General features: G+C 38.2%; 1 protein-coding gene across 9 annotated transcripts in view; it reads right to left on the bottom strand.

The window, feature by feature from the left end:
* Window positions 1–18,955, bottom strand: part of TRIM37 (tripartite motif containing 37) — a 131,173-nt gene that overhangs the window by 18,696 nt on the left and 93,522 nt on the right. For 5 of the 9 annotated variants that reach the window (XM_029929256.1, XM_029929261.1, XM_029929257.1 and 2 more), the window contains 3 exons: window positions 12,814–12,942; window positions 11,781–11,970; window positions 9,429–9,568 (listed from right to left, as the gene is read on the bottom strand). In XM_029929256.1, the coding sequence (XP_029785116.1) occupies window positions 9,429–9,568; window positions 11,781–11,970; window positions 12,814–12,942 (459 nt within the window). The remainder of the gene's footprint in view (window positions 1–9,428; window positions 9,569–11,780; window positions 11,971–12,813; window positions 12,943–18,955) is intronic. The other 4 variants (XM_029929259.1, XM_029929263.1, XM_029929260.1 and 1 more) reach the window with 2 other exon arrangements.

Here is an 18,955-nt window from a genome sequence, read left to right as displayed (position 1 = left end):
CAAGGTAAGATGGAGTAATAAGCACATTTCATCCCATCTTTCCCACTAAATGAAGCTATAAAACCTGCACAGAATGCAAGCAGCAGCTCTTTAGGGGCTCTGAAAAGTAAATAGGAACAAGTATATTGGTGTAGACCAGAATTTGAAGTACCACCAAACTGTCAGATTTAATATTTTAAAAAAATTTAATGATTTTTTTAATGTTTTATTTATCTTTGAGACAGAGAGACAGAGCATGATCAGGGGAGGGGCAGAGAGACAGGGAAACACAGAATCAGAAGCAGGCTCCAGGCTCTCAGCTGTCAGCACAGAGCCCGATGCAGGGCTTGAATCCACGAACGTGAGATCATGACCTGAGCCGAAGTCAGAGGCTCAGCTGACTGAGCCACCCAGGGCTAATATTTATTTTTGAGAGAGAGAGAGAGAGAGAGAGAGAAAGAGAGAGAGAGAGAGAGAGAGAGAGAGAGAGAGAGAGAGAGAGAGAGAGAGAGAGAGAGAGAGAGAGAGAGAATGAGTATGAGCGTGGGAGGGACAGAGGGAGACACGAATATGAAACAGGTTCAGGCTCTGAATTGTCAGTATAGAGGCAGACATGGGGTCGGAATTCACAAACATGGAGATCATGACCTGAGCTGAAGTTGGACACTTAACTGACTGAGCCACCCAGGTGCCCCAAATTGTGAGATGCTCATAATTTATTAAAAAATATCCAGAGTACAGGGTGCCTGGATGACTCCGTCAGTTGAGTATCTAACTCTTGATTTCAGCTCAGGTCATGATCCCAGAATTGTGGGATGGAGCCCTGTGTTGGAGCCCAGCAGGGAGCCTGCTTAAGATTCTCTTTCCCTCTTCCTCTGCCTCTCTCTCCCACGTGCCTGTACTCTATCTCTCTCTTTAAAATTAAAAAAGAAAAAAAAAGAATCCAGGATAGAATCCAAAATTAGTTCAGGACAATCAACAAACATCAATGCAGAAATGAAAGAGACACTTCCAGCATAATTCTATTATCTAACAAAGACTTTAGAGCAGATATAGAAATGCTTGTGAACATTCTTGAAGCATATAAAAAAGTTTCTCTGGAGGGAAGCTTCCATAATCCAGGTCATAAGAATTATCAGAAGAAAAAAAAAAAAGATTTTTCAGGGAAGGGAGGTGAGGCAGAAAAGAATCTCAGAAAGATGTGTTCTAATCAAACTTTACAAAACAAAAAAGGTGGACAATCCACCTGAAGTAAGCAAGCAAACTACACAAATTGAAGGACAATACCATGATTTTTTCATAAATTAAAATAATGACCTGTTTAACATGAAAAAGGAAAGACTAAACTTCTAAAAAATTATTAAACAGACTTTCTAAAAATGAAAGATACAGCCATTAAAATTAAAATATTAATAGATTTAAGCAAGAGTGGAAAAGAGGTAAGCAAACTTAAAGACAGAACCAAGGAAATTAAACAGAACATTAAAGAACTAGGAAATGAAAATCAAAGAAAGCAGTTAAAATATAAGGGGCTAAATGGTAATAGTTCCATTGGTGTCAGACTGCTACAGATAGCACAAGTAGTAAGTAAACAAAGGAGACAATACATTAAGAGAAAATGGCAGAAAATTTTCCAAAATTAACATAACATTCCCTGAATTGGATGAAAATAAAAATGCAACATATCAATATTTGGGAGATATGGCTACAGCAGTGCTTACAGGGAAATTTATGGCATTAAATGCTTACATTAGAGAAGTAAAACGTCTCAATGATCTAAGCAGCTACTTTAAGAAACTAGAAAAAAAGAGCAAATAAACTCAAAGCAAATAAAGGAAGGAAATGAACAAAAATAAAATTTGCAGGAAAACAAGAGAAAAAGAAATCAGTGACACGAGAAGTTAGTTCTTTAAAAAGATCAATGAAATTGAAAAGCTTCTAAGGAGACTAAGGAAAAAGAGAACAAAATTACTAATATCAGGAATAAAAGAGGGGACATCACAACAGATTCTACAGACATTAAAATGATAATAAACAGTATAAACAATTTTTGCTCATGAAATTAAGAGCACAGATGAGATGAAGAAATTCTTTGATAGACACAAACTACCAAAGGTCATGCAGGTAAAAACAAGTCACCTGAATAAGTATTTTAACTAATAAATACAACTTGTAGTTAAAAAAACTTCCAACAAAGAAAAACTATAGCCCCAGATGGCTTTATCAGTGAATTCTTCCTCTTCTTTTTCCAAAAAGAGTTTCTGTAGTACTATTTCTTAATATTTAGAAGACACAGGCTGGATGTATGGACATTTCTGAAATCTCCTTGTTCAACAAAGAGAACTAAAACTTTACTGTTGTAAAAAGCAAAGTAGGATACTTCTTCCTTAGAGACCAAACCAGCTACTTCCATGAAGTACCACCTCCACCTTGTGGCCCTTCATGGAACTGTTGCTGAAAATACTAAAACCATCCTGTATACAAGTGAGCTGAAATTCTAGGCACAGGCACAAATTGGATCTCTGAATTCCTGACAGACTCACAAACAAGGAAATCATTCTCTGGATTCTCATGAATTCCCCAAATCGTTCAACATCTTTATTCATTATGTATCTTTAAAAATTAGGAATTATTTTGGCTCCCAAACTTCCTATTTCTTGGATTCCTATGAAGTGTAATATAAACTTATTATTTATTTATATTGTACCAGATAGGGCCACAAACACATACTTAAGAAAGTTCCCTAGCTTTGTGAATGTAATGAGGAAGAAAAATCGGTCTCCTGACCTCTAGCTTAATAGTTAGCAACCCCCAATACTGGGTCAACAGATCCTGCACAAACCATTGTCATCAAAAAGTGAGAGGGAGGGGCACCTGGGTGGCTCAGTCAATTAAGTGTCTGACTCTTGGTATCCACTCAGGTCATGATCTCATGGTTTGTGGGTTTCAGCTCCATATCGGGTTCTTTGCTGACAATGTGGAGCCTGCTTGGGATTCTCGCTCTCCCTCTCTGCCCCTCCCCAACTCGTTCTCTCAAAAATAAGTAAACTTAAAAAAAATGTTTTTAAATAAGTGAGAGAGAGTGAACACAACATAAGGTCAAATATTTTTTATTTTTTTAAATGAAATTAGCTATGAGTCAACAGAGACCACATGCTATCTGCTGTGCCTTGCCCCATATATTGCAATGTCTACCCACTGCATCCCTAAAGTAAACTAATATTTTACCAACTCTAAGTCAAGTCTGAATATTGGACCTTTCTTAATCTCACCAGGTGTTAATAGGTTTTCAGACAATTGGCTGCCACTGATAGTAATTACAAGATGCCATTAAATGTAAGATGCCAGAGATATTAAATGTGGAAAACAAAATTTGCATCTTACAGTAAAATTTGAAGTAGGGTACTTTTATATCAATCACCTACCACATTTTTTGAGCATCCATTATATGCTTAGTACTGTTAGTACTGTACTTAGTTCTAACTCCCTTACTGATGGGTGCTCAAATTTCAGATGCTTGGGAAATATATTAACTACTTGGTGCAGGAGACACTAATGTTTCACCTGCCTTACTCTTTTCTTTCTTTATTCTTAATGTTTATTTACTGTCAAAAGAGAGCGAGCAAGGGAGGGGCATAGAGAATCCCAAGCAGGCTCCAACACTGTCAGTATAGAGCCCAAAACAGGACTTGAACCCATGAACCGTGAGATCATGACCTGAGCCAGTATCAAGAGCCAGACACTTAACTGACTGAGCTACCGGGCACCTCTGCCTCACTTCTTTCTAGTATAGAATCTCACTGCTGTTCAGCTCTCTTCCCTCTTCCATATGGCCAGATGGAATGGGTCAAGGAGGTGAACCAAATGTTTACAGACTGCCAGGTTTTATTTTTTTGCCAGTGACTAATGAGATATGAGGATGTTAAGGCTCTCTGAGAAAAGTTTCCTGTACTCCCAGAATTTTATTCTGACTCCATATGAAGTTTGACATTATAGCAACCATCTTGCCATCCTGAGGGGAGCAAGCCAACTCACTGAGAATGGCAGAGTGAAAGATGGGGGGAATGAGTTCTTGAGGACACTGAACAGCTAAGTTTTCCAACCCTGGAACTAAGCTACCACAGTCATATGAGACTTCATGTTAATACGAGAGTACATCTTCCTTTTGGTTAAGCAAACTGAGTTTTTGTTAACTTACATAAAAATCTTGTAACCAATATCCCAAACAGGATGAGTAATGCTGGAACATCAAACTCTGTACTTCTCTCTTAAATAGGCTGCCAGGAAGATTCGTAACAGGCAGGCCATGGCTTTTCCCTGGGATGAATATATCAATAGCTTTGACTTAACTAAAAGAAATCTGTGCTATTTTTAATAGGAGCTCGATCAGAGCCTATTCTCTCTAGTCTTAAACTGAACAAGGAAGACAGTGACAGGAGCTCTGCAGAGAGGGTATCAACTGGCAGTAGCAGGGACAGGGATATGGTGAGTGTCAACCTTTACAGGATCAGGCCATTATATACAAGATTAATACAAGGTTGACCCGTATGGTCCCACCTAGAAGTTCTACTGCCTGTCATGTCTAATAAGTCCACCTCATTGATGGGCAAAAATATTTAAGAGACCTCCTTAGTAGCCCCAAATTTCAAGCTAGTAACACAAACAATGCCTTATTTTAAAGATTTTTAGGAAGATTTGAGAAATAGCCTGACATAAAGAAATTTGACACAGAAAATTTTCTTAGGTACTCTGCTCAAATACCTTGGATTTCCTAAGCACGGATACAAGACAAACCCATTAGACTTCCTACCAAGGTTTACGAGTATAAAGTTTTCTGGAGAACTGCTTCAGCCGATAGAATATTGCCATAGTAGTAAGGCCCCGGCCTTCTTCCCTCACAAAGTCGATTCCAAAAGGCTCAGAGCTCCTTTTGTCCACCGCATTCCCTTCTTTCAGCCTCTGTTAGTTTCCTTCTTGCTGCCTATCCTGGAACTCTAATGGTAAACAAGCTGTTTACGTCCCAACGAACTACAAGGATGTACTTCCATGGCACTGTTGACTGGCATGCTTATAGCAGCTTTTCTCACTCAGTGCTGGGTTCTTTATGTCACATGGCTCCTTATATATTACTGGGTCACATGATCACTTTACTCTAAATCTTAGAATCTGAAAGACTTCAAAGTACATGGTATATCCTAAAGATGGACAACTAAATACCTTTTTCTATTTTATGATAAACTGTCAATGATTAGCTTTAAATACTATACTTGTGCCCATTGGAAACTGGGACCTACTCTGGCAAGTGAATTCTTAAAAGTGGTCATCCCTAGTTGAGTCATTCAACTCAACCAGTGATTCTCAACTGGGGATGATTCTGCCTCCCGGGGGACATTTTTGGTTACTGTAAGTCAGAGGAGGTTCTACTGGCACCTAATGGTTAAAAGCCAAGGATGCTGCGATGCACTGCGGAACCCTCTACAACAAAGAATCATCTGGCCTAAAATGTCAATGGTGCCAAGTTGAAGAAATCCTGAACTAAACAGCAAATTAGAAATTTCACAAATGCTGCATTAATAAAAGGGACCTGGAATTCCAGCACAGGCTATAAAATTTTAAGTTAATGCAATTTGTAACACACACACAAGAGCTAATACCTACAGGTCCTTAAGATTTTTAATCAAAATGCTTATTTCTTAATGTTTTACACTTGATCCAAGCCCAAAGGTCAAGAAATGGTCATTATTTCTTAATGTTTTAACAATCAACACTTCACTTTAAAAATCCTTTTCAGGTGCCTGCATATTTCAGTTGGTCAAGCTTCCAACTCTTGGTTTCAACTCAAGCCATGATCTCGCAGATTCATGAGTTTGAACCCCATATTGGGCTCTGTGCAGGCAACACAAAGCCTACTTGGGATTCTCTCTCTCCCCCCCCCCTCTCTCTTTCCCTCCCCTTCTTGTGCTGTCCCTGTGTCTCTCAGAATAAATAAACAATGTAAAAAGAAAAAAATATTAAAAATCCTTCTTGTTTCTTCTATAGAAATAATGCTGCCTGCCACAATGCAAATAATGCTGTGCTCCACCAACTAACAGGGAAAAACCTGAAAATGCCACCACTCCGAAACCCTCTCACAGGGCCAAAGGTAGATAGATGGTGGCACCTGCCTGTATACTTTGAGATACAGCAATTCACCAATCATTGAAATTCAAATGAGTACAGAGGTGGAAAGTGACAGAGTTTTACTGAGAAATGGGAAAAAATATCAATGTCATAGTTGACATCCCTTTCTACTAACATAAAGGACATGGCAATGGTAAAACACATAGAACACGTTCTGTTACTCAAAATTACAAAATGTCTTATATGCTTTTAAATAAAACAATAATGAACCTGGAAGAACAGGTAGAAGAATACTAGAAATGTAACTGAGAATTAATTGCCAAAACTGAAGTCAGTTACCATAAAGAATGTTTTTTTAAGGTTTTTAATTTTTACTTATTTGTTTTGAGAGAGAGAGATTGAGGTCAATGCAGGGCTCAATCCTATGACCCTGGGATCATGACCTAAGCCAAGAGTCAGAGGCTCAATCAACTGAGCTACCCAGGAACCCCAAACGATTTTTTAAATGGTTAAAAGTTTAAAATATAAACATTAATCAAGACTGACTTTTATTATATTTTAAAGTTTTCTTTTATAGTTTATTGTCAAGTTGGTTTCCATATAAAATCCAGTGTTCATCCCCACAAGTGCCCTCCTCCATGCCCATCCCCCCTTTCCCTCTCCTACTCCTCCATCAGCCCTCTGTTTGTTTTCAGTATTCAAGAATCTCTCATGGTTTACCTCCTTCCCTTTCCCCTTTTCCCCCCTTCCCTCCCCCATAGTCCTCTGTTAAGATTCTGTTACACTTATGAGTGAAAACATATGGTATCTGTCCTTCTCTGCCTGACTTATTTCACTTAGGATGACTCCCTCTAGGTCCATTCACATTGCTACGAATGGCCAGATTTCATTCTTTCTCATTGCCATGTAATACTCCACTGTATACAAAAACCACAACTTCTTGATCCATTCGTCAGTTGATGAACATTTAGGTTCTTTCCATGATTTGGCTATTGCTCAAAGTGCTGCTGTGAACATTGGGGTACATGTGCTCCTATGCATCAGCACTTCTGTATCCCCTGGGTAAATCCCTAGCAGTGCTATTGCTGGGTCATAAAGGAGTTCTATGGATAGTTTTTTGAGAAACCTCCACACTGTTTTCCAGAGCAGCTGCACCAGTTTACATTCCCACCAACAGTGTAGGAGGGTGCCCATCTCCACACCCTCGCCAGCATCTATAGTCTCTTGATTTGTTCATTTTAGCCACTCTGACTGGCATGAGGTGGTATCTCAGTGTGGTTTTGATTTGTATTTCCTGGATGATGAGTGATGCTGAGCATCGTTTCATGTGTCTGTAGGCCATCTGGATATCCTCTTTGGAGAAGTGTCTATTCATGTCTTCTGCCTATTTCTTCACTGGACTATTCGTTTTTCAGATGTGGAGTTTGGTGACTTCCTTGTAGACTTTGGATACTAGCCCTTTATCTGACATGTCATTTGCAACTATCTTTGTCTATTCCATTGGCTGCCTATTAGTTTTCTTGATTATTTCCTTTGCAGTACAGAAGCTTTTTATCCTGATGAGGTCCCAATAGTTCATTTTTGCTCTTGATTCCCTTGCCTTTGGGGATGTGTCGAGCAAGAAATTGCTGCGGTTGAGGTCAAGGAGGTTGTTTCCTACTTTCTCCTCTAGGGTTTTGATGGTTTCCTATCTCACATTCAGGTCCTTCATCCATTTTGAGTTTATTTTTGTGTATAGTGTAAGAAAGTGGTCTAGTTCCATTCTTCTGCATGTTGCTGTTCAGTTCTCCCACACCATCTGTTGAAGAGGCTGTCTTTTTTCCATTGGATACTTTTTCCTGCTTTGTCAAAGATTAATTGGCCATACATTTGTGGGTCTAGTTCTGAGTTCTCTATTCTATTCCATTGGTCTATGTGTCTGTTTTTGTACCATATTTTATTTTTTATGAGAGAGAGTGAACAAGTGGGGGAGAGGGGCAGAGGGAGAGGAGAAAACAATCTCAAGGAGGCTCTACACTCAGCACAAAGCCCAACATGGGGCTTGATCCCACTAACCGTGAAGGTTATGACTTGAACCAAGATCAAGAGTCATACACATAACCAACTGAGCCACCCAAGTACCCTTTCTTAAGACTGTCTTTAAAAGACAAAGTACTGGGACACCTGGATGGCTCAGTTCATTAAACGTCTGACTTCGCCTCAGGTCATGATCTCACGGTTCCCGAGTTCAAGCCCCACATCAGGCTCTGTGCTGACAGCTCAGAGCCTGGAGCCTGCTTTGGATTCTGTCTCCCTCTCTCTCTTCCCCTCCCCTGCTTATGTTGTTTCTGTCTCAATAATAAATAAATAAAATATAAAAAGTTTTTTTTAATAAAAATGAAAAATAAAGGAAAAAAGACAAAGTACAGGGGTCAGCGGCACGTGTGCCTAGGTGGCTCAGTTGGGTAAGTGTCTGACTTTGGATCAGGTCATGATCTCATGGTTTGTGCGTTCGAGTCCCGTGTTAGGCTCTGTGCTCAACGCTTGCTCAGAGCCTGGAGCCTGCCTCAGGTTCTGTATCATCTTCTCTCTCTGCCCCTCCACAAACTCTGTCTCACTTTCTCAAAAATAAATAAATGTAAAAAATTTTTTTTTAATTAAAAAAAAGAGAGAGAGAAAGTACTGGGGCGCCTGGGTGGCTCAGTTGGTTGAGCGTCCAACTCTTGATTTCGGCGCTAGTCATGATCCCAAGGTCATAGGATTAAGTATCACATAAGGCTCTGTGCTAAGTATGGAGCCTGCTTGAGATTCTCTCTTCCTCTCCCTCTGTCTCCCTCTCCTGCTTGGGTGCTTTCGCTCATTCTCTTTCTCAAAAAACAAACAAACAAACAAACCCGACAAAGTACTTAACATTATTATAATCATAATATTACATAATTAGATATAATTATATATTATTTTGTACATGCCTTCCCCTAAGCCTGTGAACATAATCTAATCTCATTTTTGCATATCCTGATAACTCAATTCCTATCATATATATGGCTTAACACATTAATTGAGATATGAATGAGAAGATGCACTATCTATAGACTCCCTCCATCCTCCATCCCTCTGTAAATGTCCCATCTAAGTAAGACATGTCTTTTTATGTACCCAGTTATCCATTTTGCCTTTCTCTGTGCTCAATGTTTTGGTAAATTAAATTCAGTGGCACAATAAATGCTGTATTCAGACTAGCCATGTTGACTAGCAATGTCTCAATAACTCAAAACTACTCCCCAACACCAACACCAAAAAAAGATCATTATTCCCACCTCCCATCTATTTATGACTGTATCATTTCATACCTTCCTCAGGTGCCGCTGAAGCTCCTTCAGGTAGTACAGGCTGTAATTCCCCAGTTTCAGAATTATTTTCCGAATCAGTCATTTGCATTCCTTCCAGACGACCTCCTTTAGCAGTGGCCCTCAAAGAGGGAGAAAACAACCTGATATTTTTGTGTAACTAGTCAGTGATACAATAATCTTCATTTTCTTCTTGTCCTGAATCTGAGCATGAAACTAAGTAGGATATATGGCACTAGCGCTTTGTTTTTTAAAAAATCCATTAGAAGACTCACAATAAAAAGTTAGAAAATGATGGACTGTATCAATATCCTGGTTATGATATTGTATTCGTTTTGCAAAATGTTATCATTAGAGAAATAATGAGAAAGGTGTATGTAGGATCTCTCTGTATTATTTCTTAGAAATGCATGTGAACATATAATTATCTCAAAAATTCTGATTAAAAGACAAAAGTCCTTAAATAATATACTCTTAATATAGAAAGACTTTTGAGATATATTACTGAGAAAATAAGGTGCACTTTTTGTACTAAAAAAGCTATATAGACACAACTGCTTAAGTATGCATAGGAACTGAAAAAACACAGCATATATAAAAAATTAAAACCAGCAGGGAAGTGGGTAGGCAGGGGATTGGAAAACTAAGCAGATGGGAGACAAAGATGGGGAAATTTTCACTTAATACTCTTTTTTTACCTGTATTATTTTAAATTTTTTATGGTTTTTTTTTTTTAATTTATTTTTGAGAGACAGAGAGACAGCACGAGCAAGGGGAGGGCCAGAGAGAGAGGGAGCTACAGAATCTGAAGCAGGCTCCAGGCTCTGAGCCAGCTGTCAGCAAAGAGCCCAATGCGAGGCTTGAACCCATGGACCGTGAGATCATGACCTGAGCCGAAGTCAGACGCTCAACCAACTGAGCCACCCAGGTGCCCCTTATTTGTATTTTTAACCACTTACTATCAGTATTTAATATTTTTGCTTATAAACTACTATATAAACTAGGCAAGGAAAAAAAGACGCAAATTAGAAAACACCATATAAGTATGTTTAGTGATACAATTAACTCTAAAGTGCAGGTCATAGCCAAGAGCTGCAGGTATTTATAAAGGATTTTACAATCTAGAATAAAGTCTATGTTCATAAATATTTAATTTATGGTAGATACAAATATCTCCATAACCAATAAAATGTAAAAGCTGCTTAAAGCGTCAATGTGAATATGGAATATGTATAAAATCAGGCTAGGTAATGAGGAGCACAAGATAACGTCTGGTAATTCTAACACCACTCCACTGCTTACACTGGAGCTAAAACAGAAAACTAAGTGACACCAGCTGTTCTTTCACATTTGGTATCTATCCAGTCCTTAAAACTGTATAATGTTAAGTAAACTTAAGGGATGTTTTTCTCTCTCTAAATGTAATTCAATATTATTTTCAAAGTCTCCAAGGTAGAACTACATTGTTTACAGTTAGAAATGTATTTTTTTATTTTATTCTTCTTAATAGTTTATTGTCAAATTGGTTTCCATACAACCCCCAGTGCTCTTCCCCATAAGTGCCCTCCTCCATCACCACCACCTCTTTCCCCCCTCTGCCTTTCCCCTTCAACCCTCAGTTCATTTTCAGCATTCAATAGTCTCTCAAGTTTTGAATCCCTCTCTCTCCCCAACTCTCTTTCCCTCTTCCCCTCCTCCTGGTCCTCCATTAGGTTTCTCCTGTTCTGTTAGACCTACGAGTGCAAACATATGGTTTCTGTCCTTTTCCGCCTGACTTATTTCACTTAGCATGATACCCTCAAGGTTCATCCACTAGAAATGTATTTAATATCCATAAAATAGATTAGTAGATGGATATCAATGGCTCACAGACAATACATTCCATAATCACTCTTTTTAATGGGTGGAACTTTAATGTGGCTGGGATTTGAGTTTATGTTTCCTGGGCAGGAGATAAAGGTGATGACTACCAGATAGGATCTCCTTTTGAGAAGTTCCAACTATGAGTTTTGCAGACATTTTCATAAGAGAAAAAAAAAATTAAAAAATTAAATTTTAAAAAGCTGACACACACCCACCAAAAACTCATAAGGCAAAATTCACACAAGGTTATACAATTATTGTCCTAACTTTAGTGATTTCTAACAGAACTGAATTTCTAATAGTATCTCATTTCATTCTACCAAGGAAAAAATGTAGGGCCTCTGGTACTTCAGTTAGATCTTAATACAACAAATAAACTTTCTGTCTGCTAAAAATTAACGAAGTAGAAATTTATTTTATTATGATGTAGACTAAATAAGTGCCAAATAAAGCTAATTGCTATTATTCCACTACATAAACAAAAGAACTTACCCCAAGGTGACCATTTTCCTCCTTTTTTCAACAGCAGGTAAACCATTGAAAACTGCAACCACAACAGCATCCGAATCCAAAGATTGACAGTGCCAGTCTTCCGATTTGGGCAGAATATCACTGATACTGCCATGTGTTAAGGCTCGGGGAGAACTGTGCCTGCTCCCAGACTGAGAGCTTCCTGGGGAGCCTACAGAAAAGAAAGGGGATACTCAGAAAGTAGGTAAACAAAAGTTCCCTAGTTTCCACTTTAGAATATCTCACTACATATACACATTTTTAAACTGCAGGAAGGGGACGCCTGGGTGGCTCAGTCGGTTAAGCGTCTGGCTTCCGGCTTCGGCTCAGGTCATGATCTCACGGTTCCTGGGTTCAAGCCCCCATCAGGCTCCGTGCTGACAGCTAGCTCAGAGCCTGGAGCCTGCTTCAGATTCTGTAGCTCCCTCTCTCTCTGACCCTCCCCTGCTCGTGCTCGCGCTCTCTGTCTCTCAAAAATAAATTAAGAACATTAAAAATAAAAATTTAAAAAAACACATTTAAACTGCAGGAAGACTCAAACCAATTTAAATAAATCCCAGTTTTTTGGATGCCAGGTATTTAAAATTAAAGAGTCCAGAATATACAGTCTAATGACTGCATTCTATTACTGATGGTTCTGCTCTGTTGGGAAATCAAGAACTTTCAAATCAAGTTTCAGCACTGCTGGTGCCTTTAAAGATCTAAATCTAGGTATACCATAACATCAATTTCAAATAATAAACATCTGGGACACCTGGGTGGCTCAATCAGTTGAGCGTCCAGCTTCGGCTCAGGTCATGATCTCACGGTTCGTGGGTTCGAGCCCCGTGTCAGGCTCTGTGCTGACAGCTAGCTCAGAGCCTGGAGCCTGTTTTGGATTCTATGTCTCCCTCTCTCTCTGACCTTCCCCTACTCATGCTCTCTCTGTCTCTCAAAAATAAATAAAAAAACAGAAAAAAATTCAAATAATAAACATCTACCCACTGAAATTGCATTCTGAACTCTCCAAATTTACCTTCAGACAGAGTTTGACAGTCTCCCTTTGAATGGCTATTTTCACCAGAGTCTATTGCTCTTCGCAGTGACAGACTACCTGCTATACTGGACCGAGCTGGCTTGGGTGAATTACTCTTCTTACTTGTGGCTGCAAAGACATTTAAAAATATCTTTGAATAAGATAAAATAGCACAAAATTCATATTGTAAGCAGTCGGAGGAAGACTAATCTTATGGAAGGTATTCTACCTACTGTGTCCAAAAAAACCCAGGATACTCTGGTCCTAAATGGTTTATTTGGGGTTATAAGTAGAAAGTATTTCTATTTTGCTACTGGTGAAGCAAGAGTCTTACTAACCACACCAGAAAAATATCAGTTAACTCCAAAAGAAAAATCCTACCAGATCAGAACTCCAATCTCAATGCCAAAGTATTAACAACAAACTTATAACCCTACAAACACTTGAATATTGTAAATTATTGGATTAAAAAGATAATTAATGAATTAGACATGAGCCACAAATATTTCATTATGTTTGTGGCTAAGATAATTGGGGAAAGTGTATAGCCTTATAATGAATTAGAAAAAAATGAAACTAAGTGACCTGATATGTAGACTCAAGAAACTAGAAAAAGAATAAAAATAAAGAGAAAGCAGAAGACATGCATTTAAAGGTAATAAACAGGATCAGCAAGGTAGTAGGATGTAAGACCAAGAACTGACTGTCGGTTTATAAATAAGCAAAGAAAAACCCAAGAATGAAATTAAGTACACAATTCCATTTAGAATAGCATCCAACAAAAAAAAACTTAGAAAAAAAATTTAATAAATGTTAAGACTTGCACACTGAAAACTATCACACACTGTTGAAAGACAAAAAATGATAGAAAATTTTGAAACTTTCAGGGGCACCAGGGTGGTTCAGTTGGTTAGGCATCCAACTCTTGGTTTGTGTTCAGGTCATCATCTCATGGTTTGCGGGATTGGGTCCCCTGTCAGGCTCTGTGCTGATGGCGTGGAGCCTGCTTCAGATTCTCTCTCTCCCCCTCTCTACCCTCCCCTGCTCGTTCTCTCTCTCATTCTCTCTCTCAAAATAAGTTTAAAGAAAATTTAAAAAAAAAAAGATGGGAAAAATATTGTGTTTTGATCGTAAGGCTTAATATTGTTAACACAGCAACACTTCCAAAATTGATCTACAAATTTAACACAATCCCTATAAAAATTCCAATAATCTTTCCTCCTCCTCTTCCTCCTTTTTAATTTAAATTCAAGTTAGTTAACATACAGTGCAGTCTTAGCTTCAGGAGTAGAACCCAGTGACTCATCTCTTACATATAACATCCAGTGCTCATCCCAAAATGTGTCCTCCTTAATACCTATCACCAGTCTTTCTTTTTCATTGTAGAAACTGGTATGCTCATTCTAAATCCATATGAAAAGATCCAGAATATCCAAAAACATCTTGAATGAAGGAATCACACTTCTGACTTCAAAACTTGCGGTAAAATTACATTAAACAAAACTGTATGGTATACTGATATAAAGACAGAAATAAAGACCAATGGAACAGAACTGAGAGTCCAGAAACAAACCCTTACATTTATAGTTAATTAATTTTTGACAATTCACTGGACAAAGCCCCTCCCGCCCCCCAAAAAAAGACTGACAATAAGAGTTGGCAAGGATGGAGAAATTGGAACCTTCAACTGGGTTCGAATTAGAAATTGAATGGGAATTTAAAATGGTGCAGCTTCTCTGGAAACAGTTATGGTAATGCCTCAAAAAGTTTCCCTATAACCCAGCCAATTCCACTCCTAAGCGTACAGGCAAAATAAAAAAAAACATACGCCCAAACAAAAACTTACACATGAATGTACACAGGAGCATTATTCACAATAGCCAAAAAGTGGAAAAACACTAATGATGCCTGTCAACTGATAAGTAGGTAAACAACAGTACAGACATACAATGAAGTTGTGATTCATCAATAAAAAGGAATGAAATAATACATGCTACAACACTGATGATCCTTGAACATGTTATGCTAAATGAAAGAAGCCAGACACAAAAGGCCTCATATTTTATGATTCTATTTATAGGAAACTCCAGAAGAAGTAAAACCATGCAGAAGTAAGACCAGAGGTAACCAGAGTTCAGGGAGAGGGAAAAATGGAGAGTTGACCGTTTATGGGAATGGAGTTTTTGGGGAGAGAGGTGATGAAATGTTCTAGACAGTGTTCCAGATAATGATGATCATCACACAACTTTATGTCTATATTAAAAACTGCTAAATTGTACACTTGAAGAAAAAGATGTGAGGAAAAATTGAGACCAATTTTTCCTCTACAATGTATATATAAATTATAATATAGTCCTTAACCAATAATGCGTTCTATTAATTGATTAACAGAAATAAAGGTAGAATTTAATATAATTAAAAAGGCAGAAGAGAATAGATGAAATCAATCTATGAACTAGGTCTTTTTTTGTTTTAATTAGAACCTGTGCCAGTGTGGGAGGGGCAGAGGAAGAGAGAATTTTTAAAATTTACATCCAAGTTAGTATAGCATTAGTGCAATCAACGATTTCAGGAATAGAACCCAGTGACTCATCCTCTACATGTAACACCCAGTGCTCATCCCAGCAGGTGTTCTCCTTAATGTCCCTTGCCCATTTAGCCCATCCCCCACCCCAAACCCCTCCAGCAACCCTCAGTTTGTTCTCTGTATTTAAGAATCTCTTAGGTTTTGTTCCCCTCTTTGTTTTTATATTATGTTTGCTTCCCTTCCCTTATGTTCATCAGTTTTGTATCTTAAAATTCAAATATGAGTGAGGTCATATATTTGTCTTTCTCTAATTTTGTTTACCATAATACCCTCTAGTTCCATCCATGTTGTTGTAAATGGCAAGATTTCATTCTTTTGGATTCCTGAGTAATACTCCATTGTATATATATACACCACACCTTCTTTATCCATCCGTCGATGGACATTTGGGCTCTTTCCAAATTTTGGCTATTGTTGATATCACTGCCATAACATTGGGGTGCATGTACCCCTTCAAAACAGCACACCTGTATCCTTTGGATAAATACCTAGTAGTGCAATTGCTGGGTCATAGGGTAGTTCTAATTTTAATTTTCTGAGGAAACTCCATATGGTTTTCCAGAGTAGCTGCACCAGTTTGCATTCCCACCAGCAGTGCAAAAGGGTGCCTCTTTCTCCACATCCTTGCCAACATATGTTGTCACCTGAATTGTTAATGTTAGCCATTCTGGCAAGTGTGAGGTGGTATCTCACTGTGATTTTGATTTGTATTTCCCTGATGATGAGTAATGTTGAGCAATTTTTCATGTGTTGGTTGGCCATTTCAATGTCTTCTTTGGAGAAGTGTCTATTCATGTCTTTTGCCCAGTTCTTCACTGGATTATTTGTTTTTTTGGGTGTTGAGTTTGATAAGTTCTTTATAGATTTGGGATACTAACACTTTATCTGATATGTCATATGCAAATATCTTCTCCCATTTGGTCAGTTGCCTTTTAGTTTTGCTGATTGTTTCCTCAGTGCAGAAGCTTTTTTTCTTGATGAAGTCCCATTAGTTCATTTTTGCATTTGTTTCCCTTGCCTGCAGAGACATGTTGATTAAGAGGCTGCTGTGGCTGAGGGCATAGAGGTTTTTGCCTGTCTTGTCCTCCATGATTTTTATGGCTTCCTGTCTAGTGTTTAGGTCTTTCATCCATTTTGAGTTTATTTTTGTGTATGGTGGAAGAAAGTGGTCCAGGTTCATTCTTCTGCTGTTGCTGCCCAGTTTTCCCAGCACCATTTGCTGAAGAGAGACTGTCTTTATTCCATTGGATGTTCTTTCCTGATTTGTCAAAGATTAGTTGGCCGTACATTTGGGGGGTCCATTTCTGGGTTCTCTAGTCTGTTCCACTGATCTCTGAGTCTGTTTTTGTGCCAGTACCACACTGCCTTGATGATTACAGCTTTTTAATACATCTTGAAGTCTGGAATTATGATGCCTCCAGCTTTGGTTTTCTTTTTCAGGATTGCTTTGGCTATTTGGGGTCTTTTCTGGTTCTATACAAAATTTAGGTTTGGTCTAGCTCGGTGAAGAATACTGGTGTTATTTTGTTTTTGTTTTTGATTTTTTTTGAGCCAAGAAAGCCTTTTTTGGTATATGCAATTCCCAGGCGAGGTTCCGTGACTCCGGGAGCGGGGAGTCAGGGAAGTAGCCTAGTGGTGTTATTTTGATAGGGATTGCACTGAATACGTAGATTGCTTTGGGTAGTATTGACATTTTAACAATATTTATATTCCAATCCATGAGCATGGAATATTTTTTCATTTTTTGTGTACTCCTCAATTTCTTTCATAAGCTTTTTATGGTTTTTTAGTGTATAGATTTCTCATTTGGTTGGGTTTATTCCTCGGTATTTTATGGTTTTGGGTGCAACTGTAAATGGCATCAATTCTTTAATTTCTCTTTCTGCTGCTTCTTCATATTGGTGTATACAAATGCAACTGGTTTTTGTGCATTAATTTTATATCCTGTGACTTTGCTGAATTCATCAATCAGTTCTAGCAATTTTTTGGTGGAATCTTTTGGGTTTTCCATATAGAGTAAATGTCATCTATGAAGAGTGAAAGTTTGACTTCCTCTTTGCTGATCTGGATGCGTTTTATTTCTTTGTGTGGTCAGACTGCTAAGGCTAGGACTTCCAATGTTATGTTGAATAGTAGTGGTGCGAGTGGACATCCTTGTCCTGTTCCTGACCTTAGGGGGAAAGTCTCAGTTCTTCCCCACTGAAGATGATATTAGTGGTGGGTGTTTCACATATAGCTTTTATGATCTTGAGGTATGATCCTTCTATCTGTCCTTCTTGAGGGTATTTTATCAAGAAAGGATGCTGTTTTTGTCAAATGCTTTCTCTGCATCTATTGAGAAGATCTTATGGTTCTTATTCTTTCATTAATGTGATGTAGCACACTGATTAAGCTGCAGACACTGAACCAGCCCTACCTCCCAGGTATAAATCCCACTTGATTGTGGTGAATAATTCTTTTAATGTATTGTTGGATCCAGTTGGCTAGTATTTTGTTGACAATTTGTCCATCCGTGCTCATCAGGGAAATTGGTCTGTAGTTCTTCTGTAGTTCTTTTTAGTGGGGTCTTTATCTGGTTTCGAAATCACAGTAATGCTGGCCTTACTGAATGATTTTCTAAGTTTTCCTTCCACTTCTATTGTTTGGAACAGCTTCAAAAGAAGAAGTGTAACCCTTCTTTAAATATTTGGTAGAATTCCCTTGGAAAGCCATCCAGCCCTGGACTCTTATTTTTTGGAGGAGTTTGATTACTGATTCAATTTCTTTATTGATTATAGGTCTGTTCAAATTTTCTATTTCTTCCTGTATCAGTTTTTGTAGTTTGTATGTTTCTAGGAATTCATCCATTTCTTCCAGATTGCCCAATTTATGGGCATATAATTGCTCATAATTCTCTTATTGTTTGTATTTATGCTGTGTTGGCTGTGATACGTCCTCTTTCATTCTTGATTTTATTTATGTGGGTCCTTTCCTTTTTCTTTTTGATCAAACTGGCTAGGGGTTTATCAATTTTGTTAATTCTTTCGAAGAACCAGCTTCTGGTTTCATTGATCTGTTCTACTGTTGTTGTTGTTGGTTCTTTTTTTTTTTTTTTGCTTGGTTGGTTGTTTTTTGTTTTGTTTTGTTTTCAATAGCACTGATTTCTGCTCTAATCTTTATTATTTCCTTTGGTAACCATTAGCATGATAGATAGTTCTCCTGTCCCTTACTTTCAATCTGAAGGTGTCTTTAGGCCTAGAATGGGTCTCTTGTAAACAGCATATAGATGGGTCTTGTTTTCTTATTGATTCTGATACCCTATGTGTTTTCATTGGAACAGTTAGTCCACTGACATATAGAATGAGTACTGAAAGATACAAATTTATTGCCATTACGTTGCCTGTAGAGTTGGAGTTTCTGGTGGCGTTCTCAGGTCCTTTCTAGTCTTTGTTGCTTTTGGTCTTTTTTTTTTTTTTTTTGTCTTTTTGTCTTTTCTGAGAGGGAGAGAGAATCTTAGGCAGGCTCCACTCTCAGCATGCAGCCCAAAGCAGGGCTCAGGGCTCAATCTCACAATTG

Source organism: Suricata suricatta, chromosome 17 (assembly GCF_006229205.1).
Source record: "Suricata suricatta isolate VVHF042 chromosome 17, meerkat_22Aug2017_6uvM2_HiC, whole genome shotgun sequence".
Lineage (NCBI taxonomy): Eukaryota > Metazoa > Chordata > Mammalia > Carnivora > Herpestidae > Suricata > Suricata suricatta.
The sequence above is the reverse complement of the archived record's forward strand: the minus strand, read 5'-3'. Positions and strand labels throughout refer to the sequence as shown.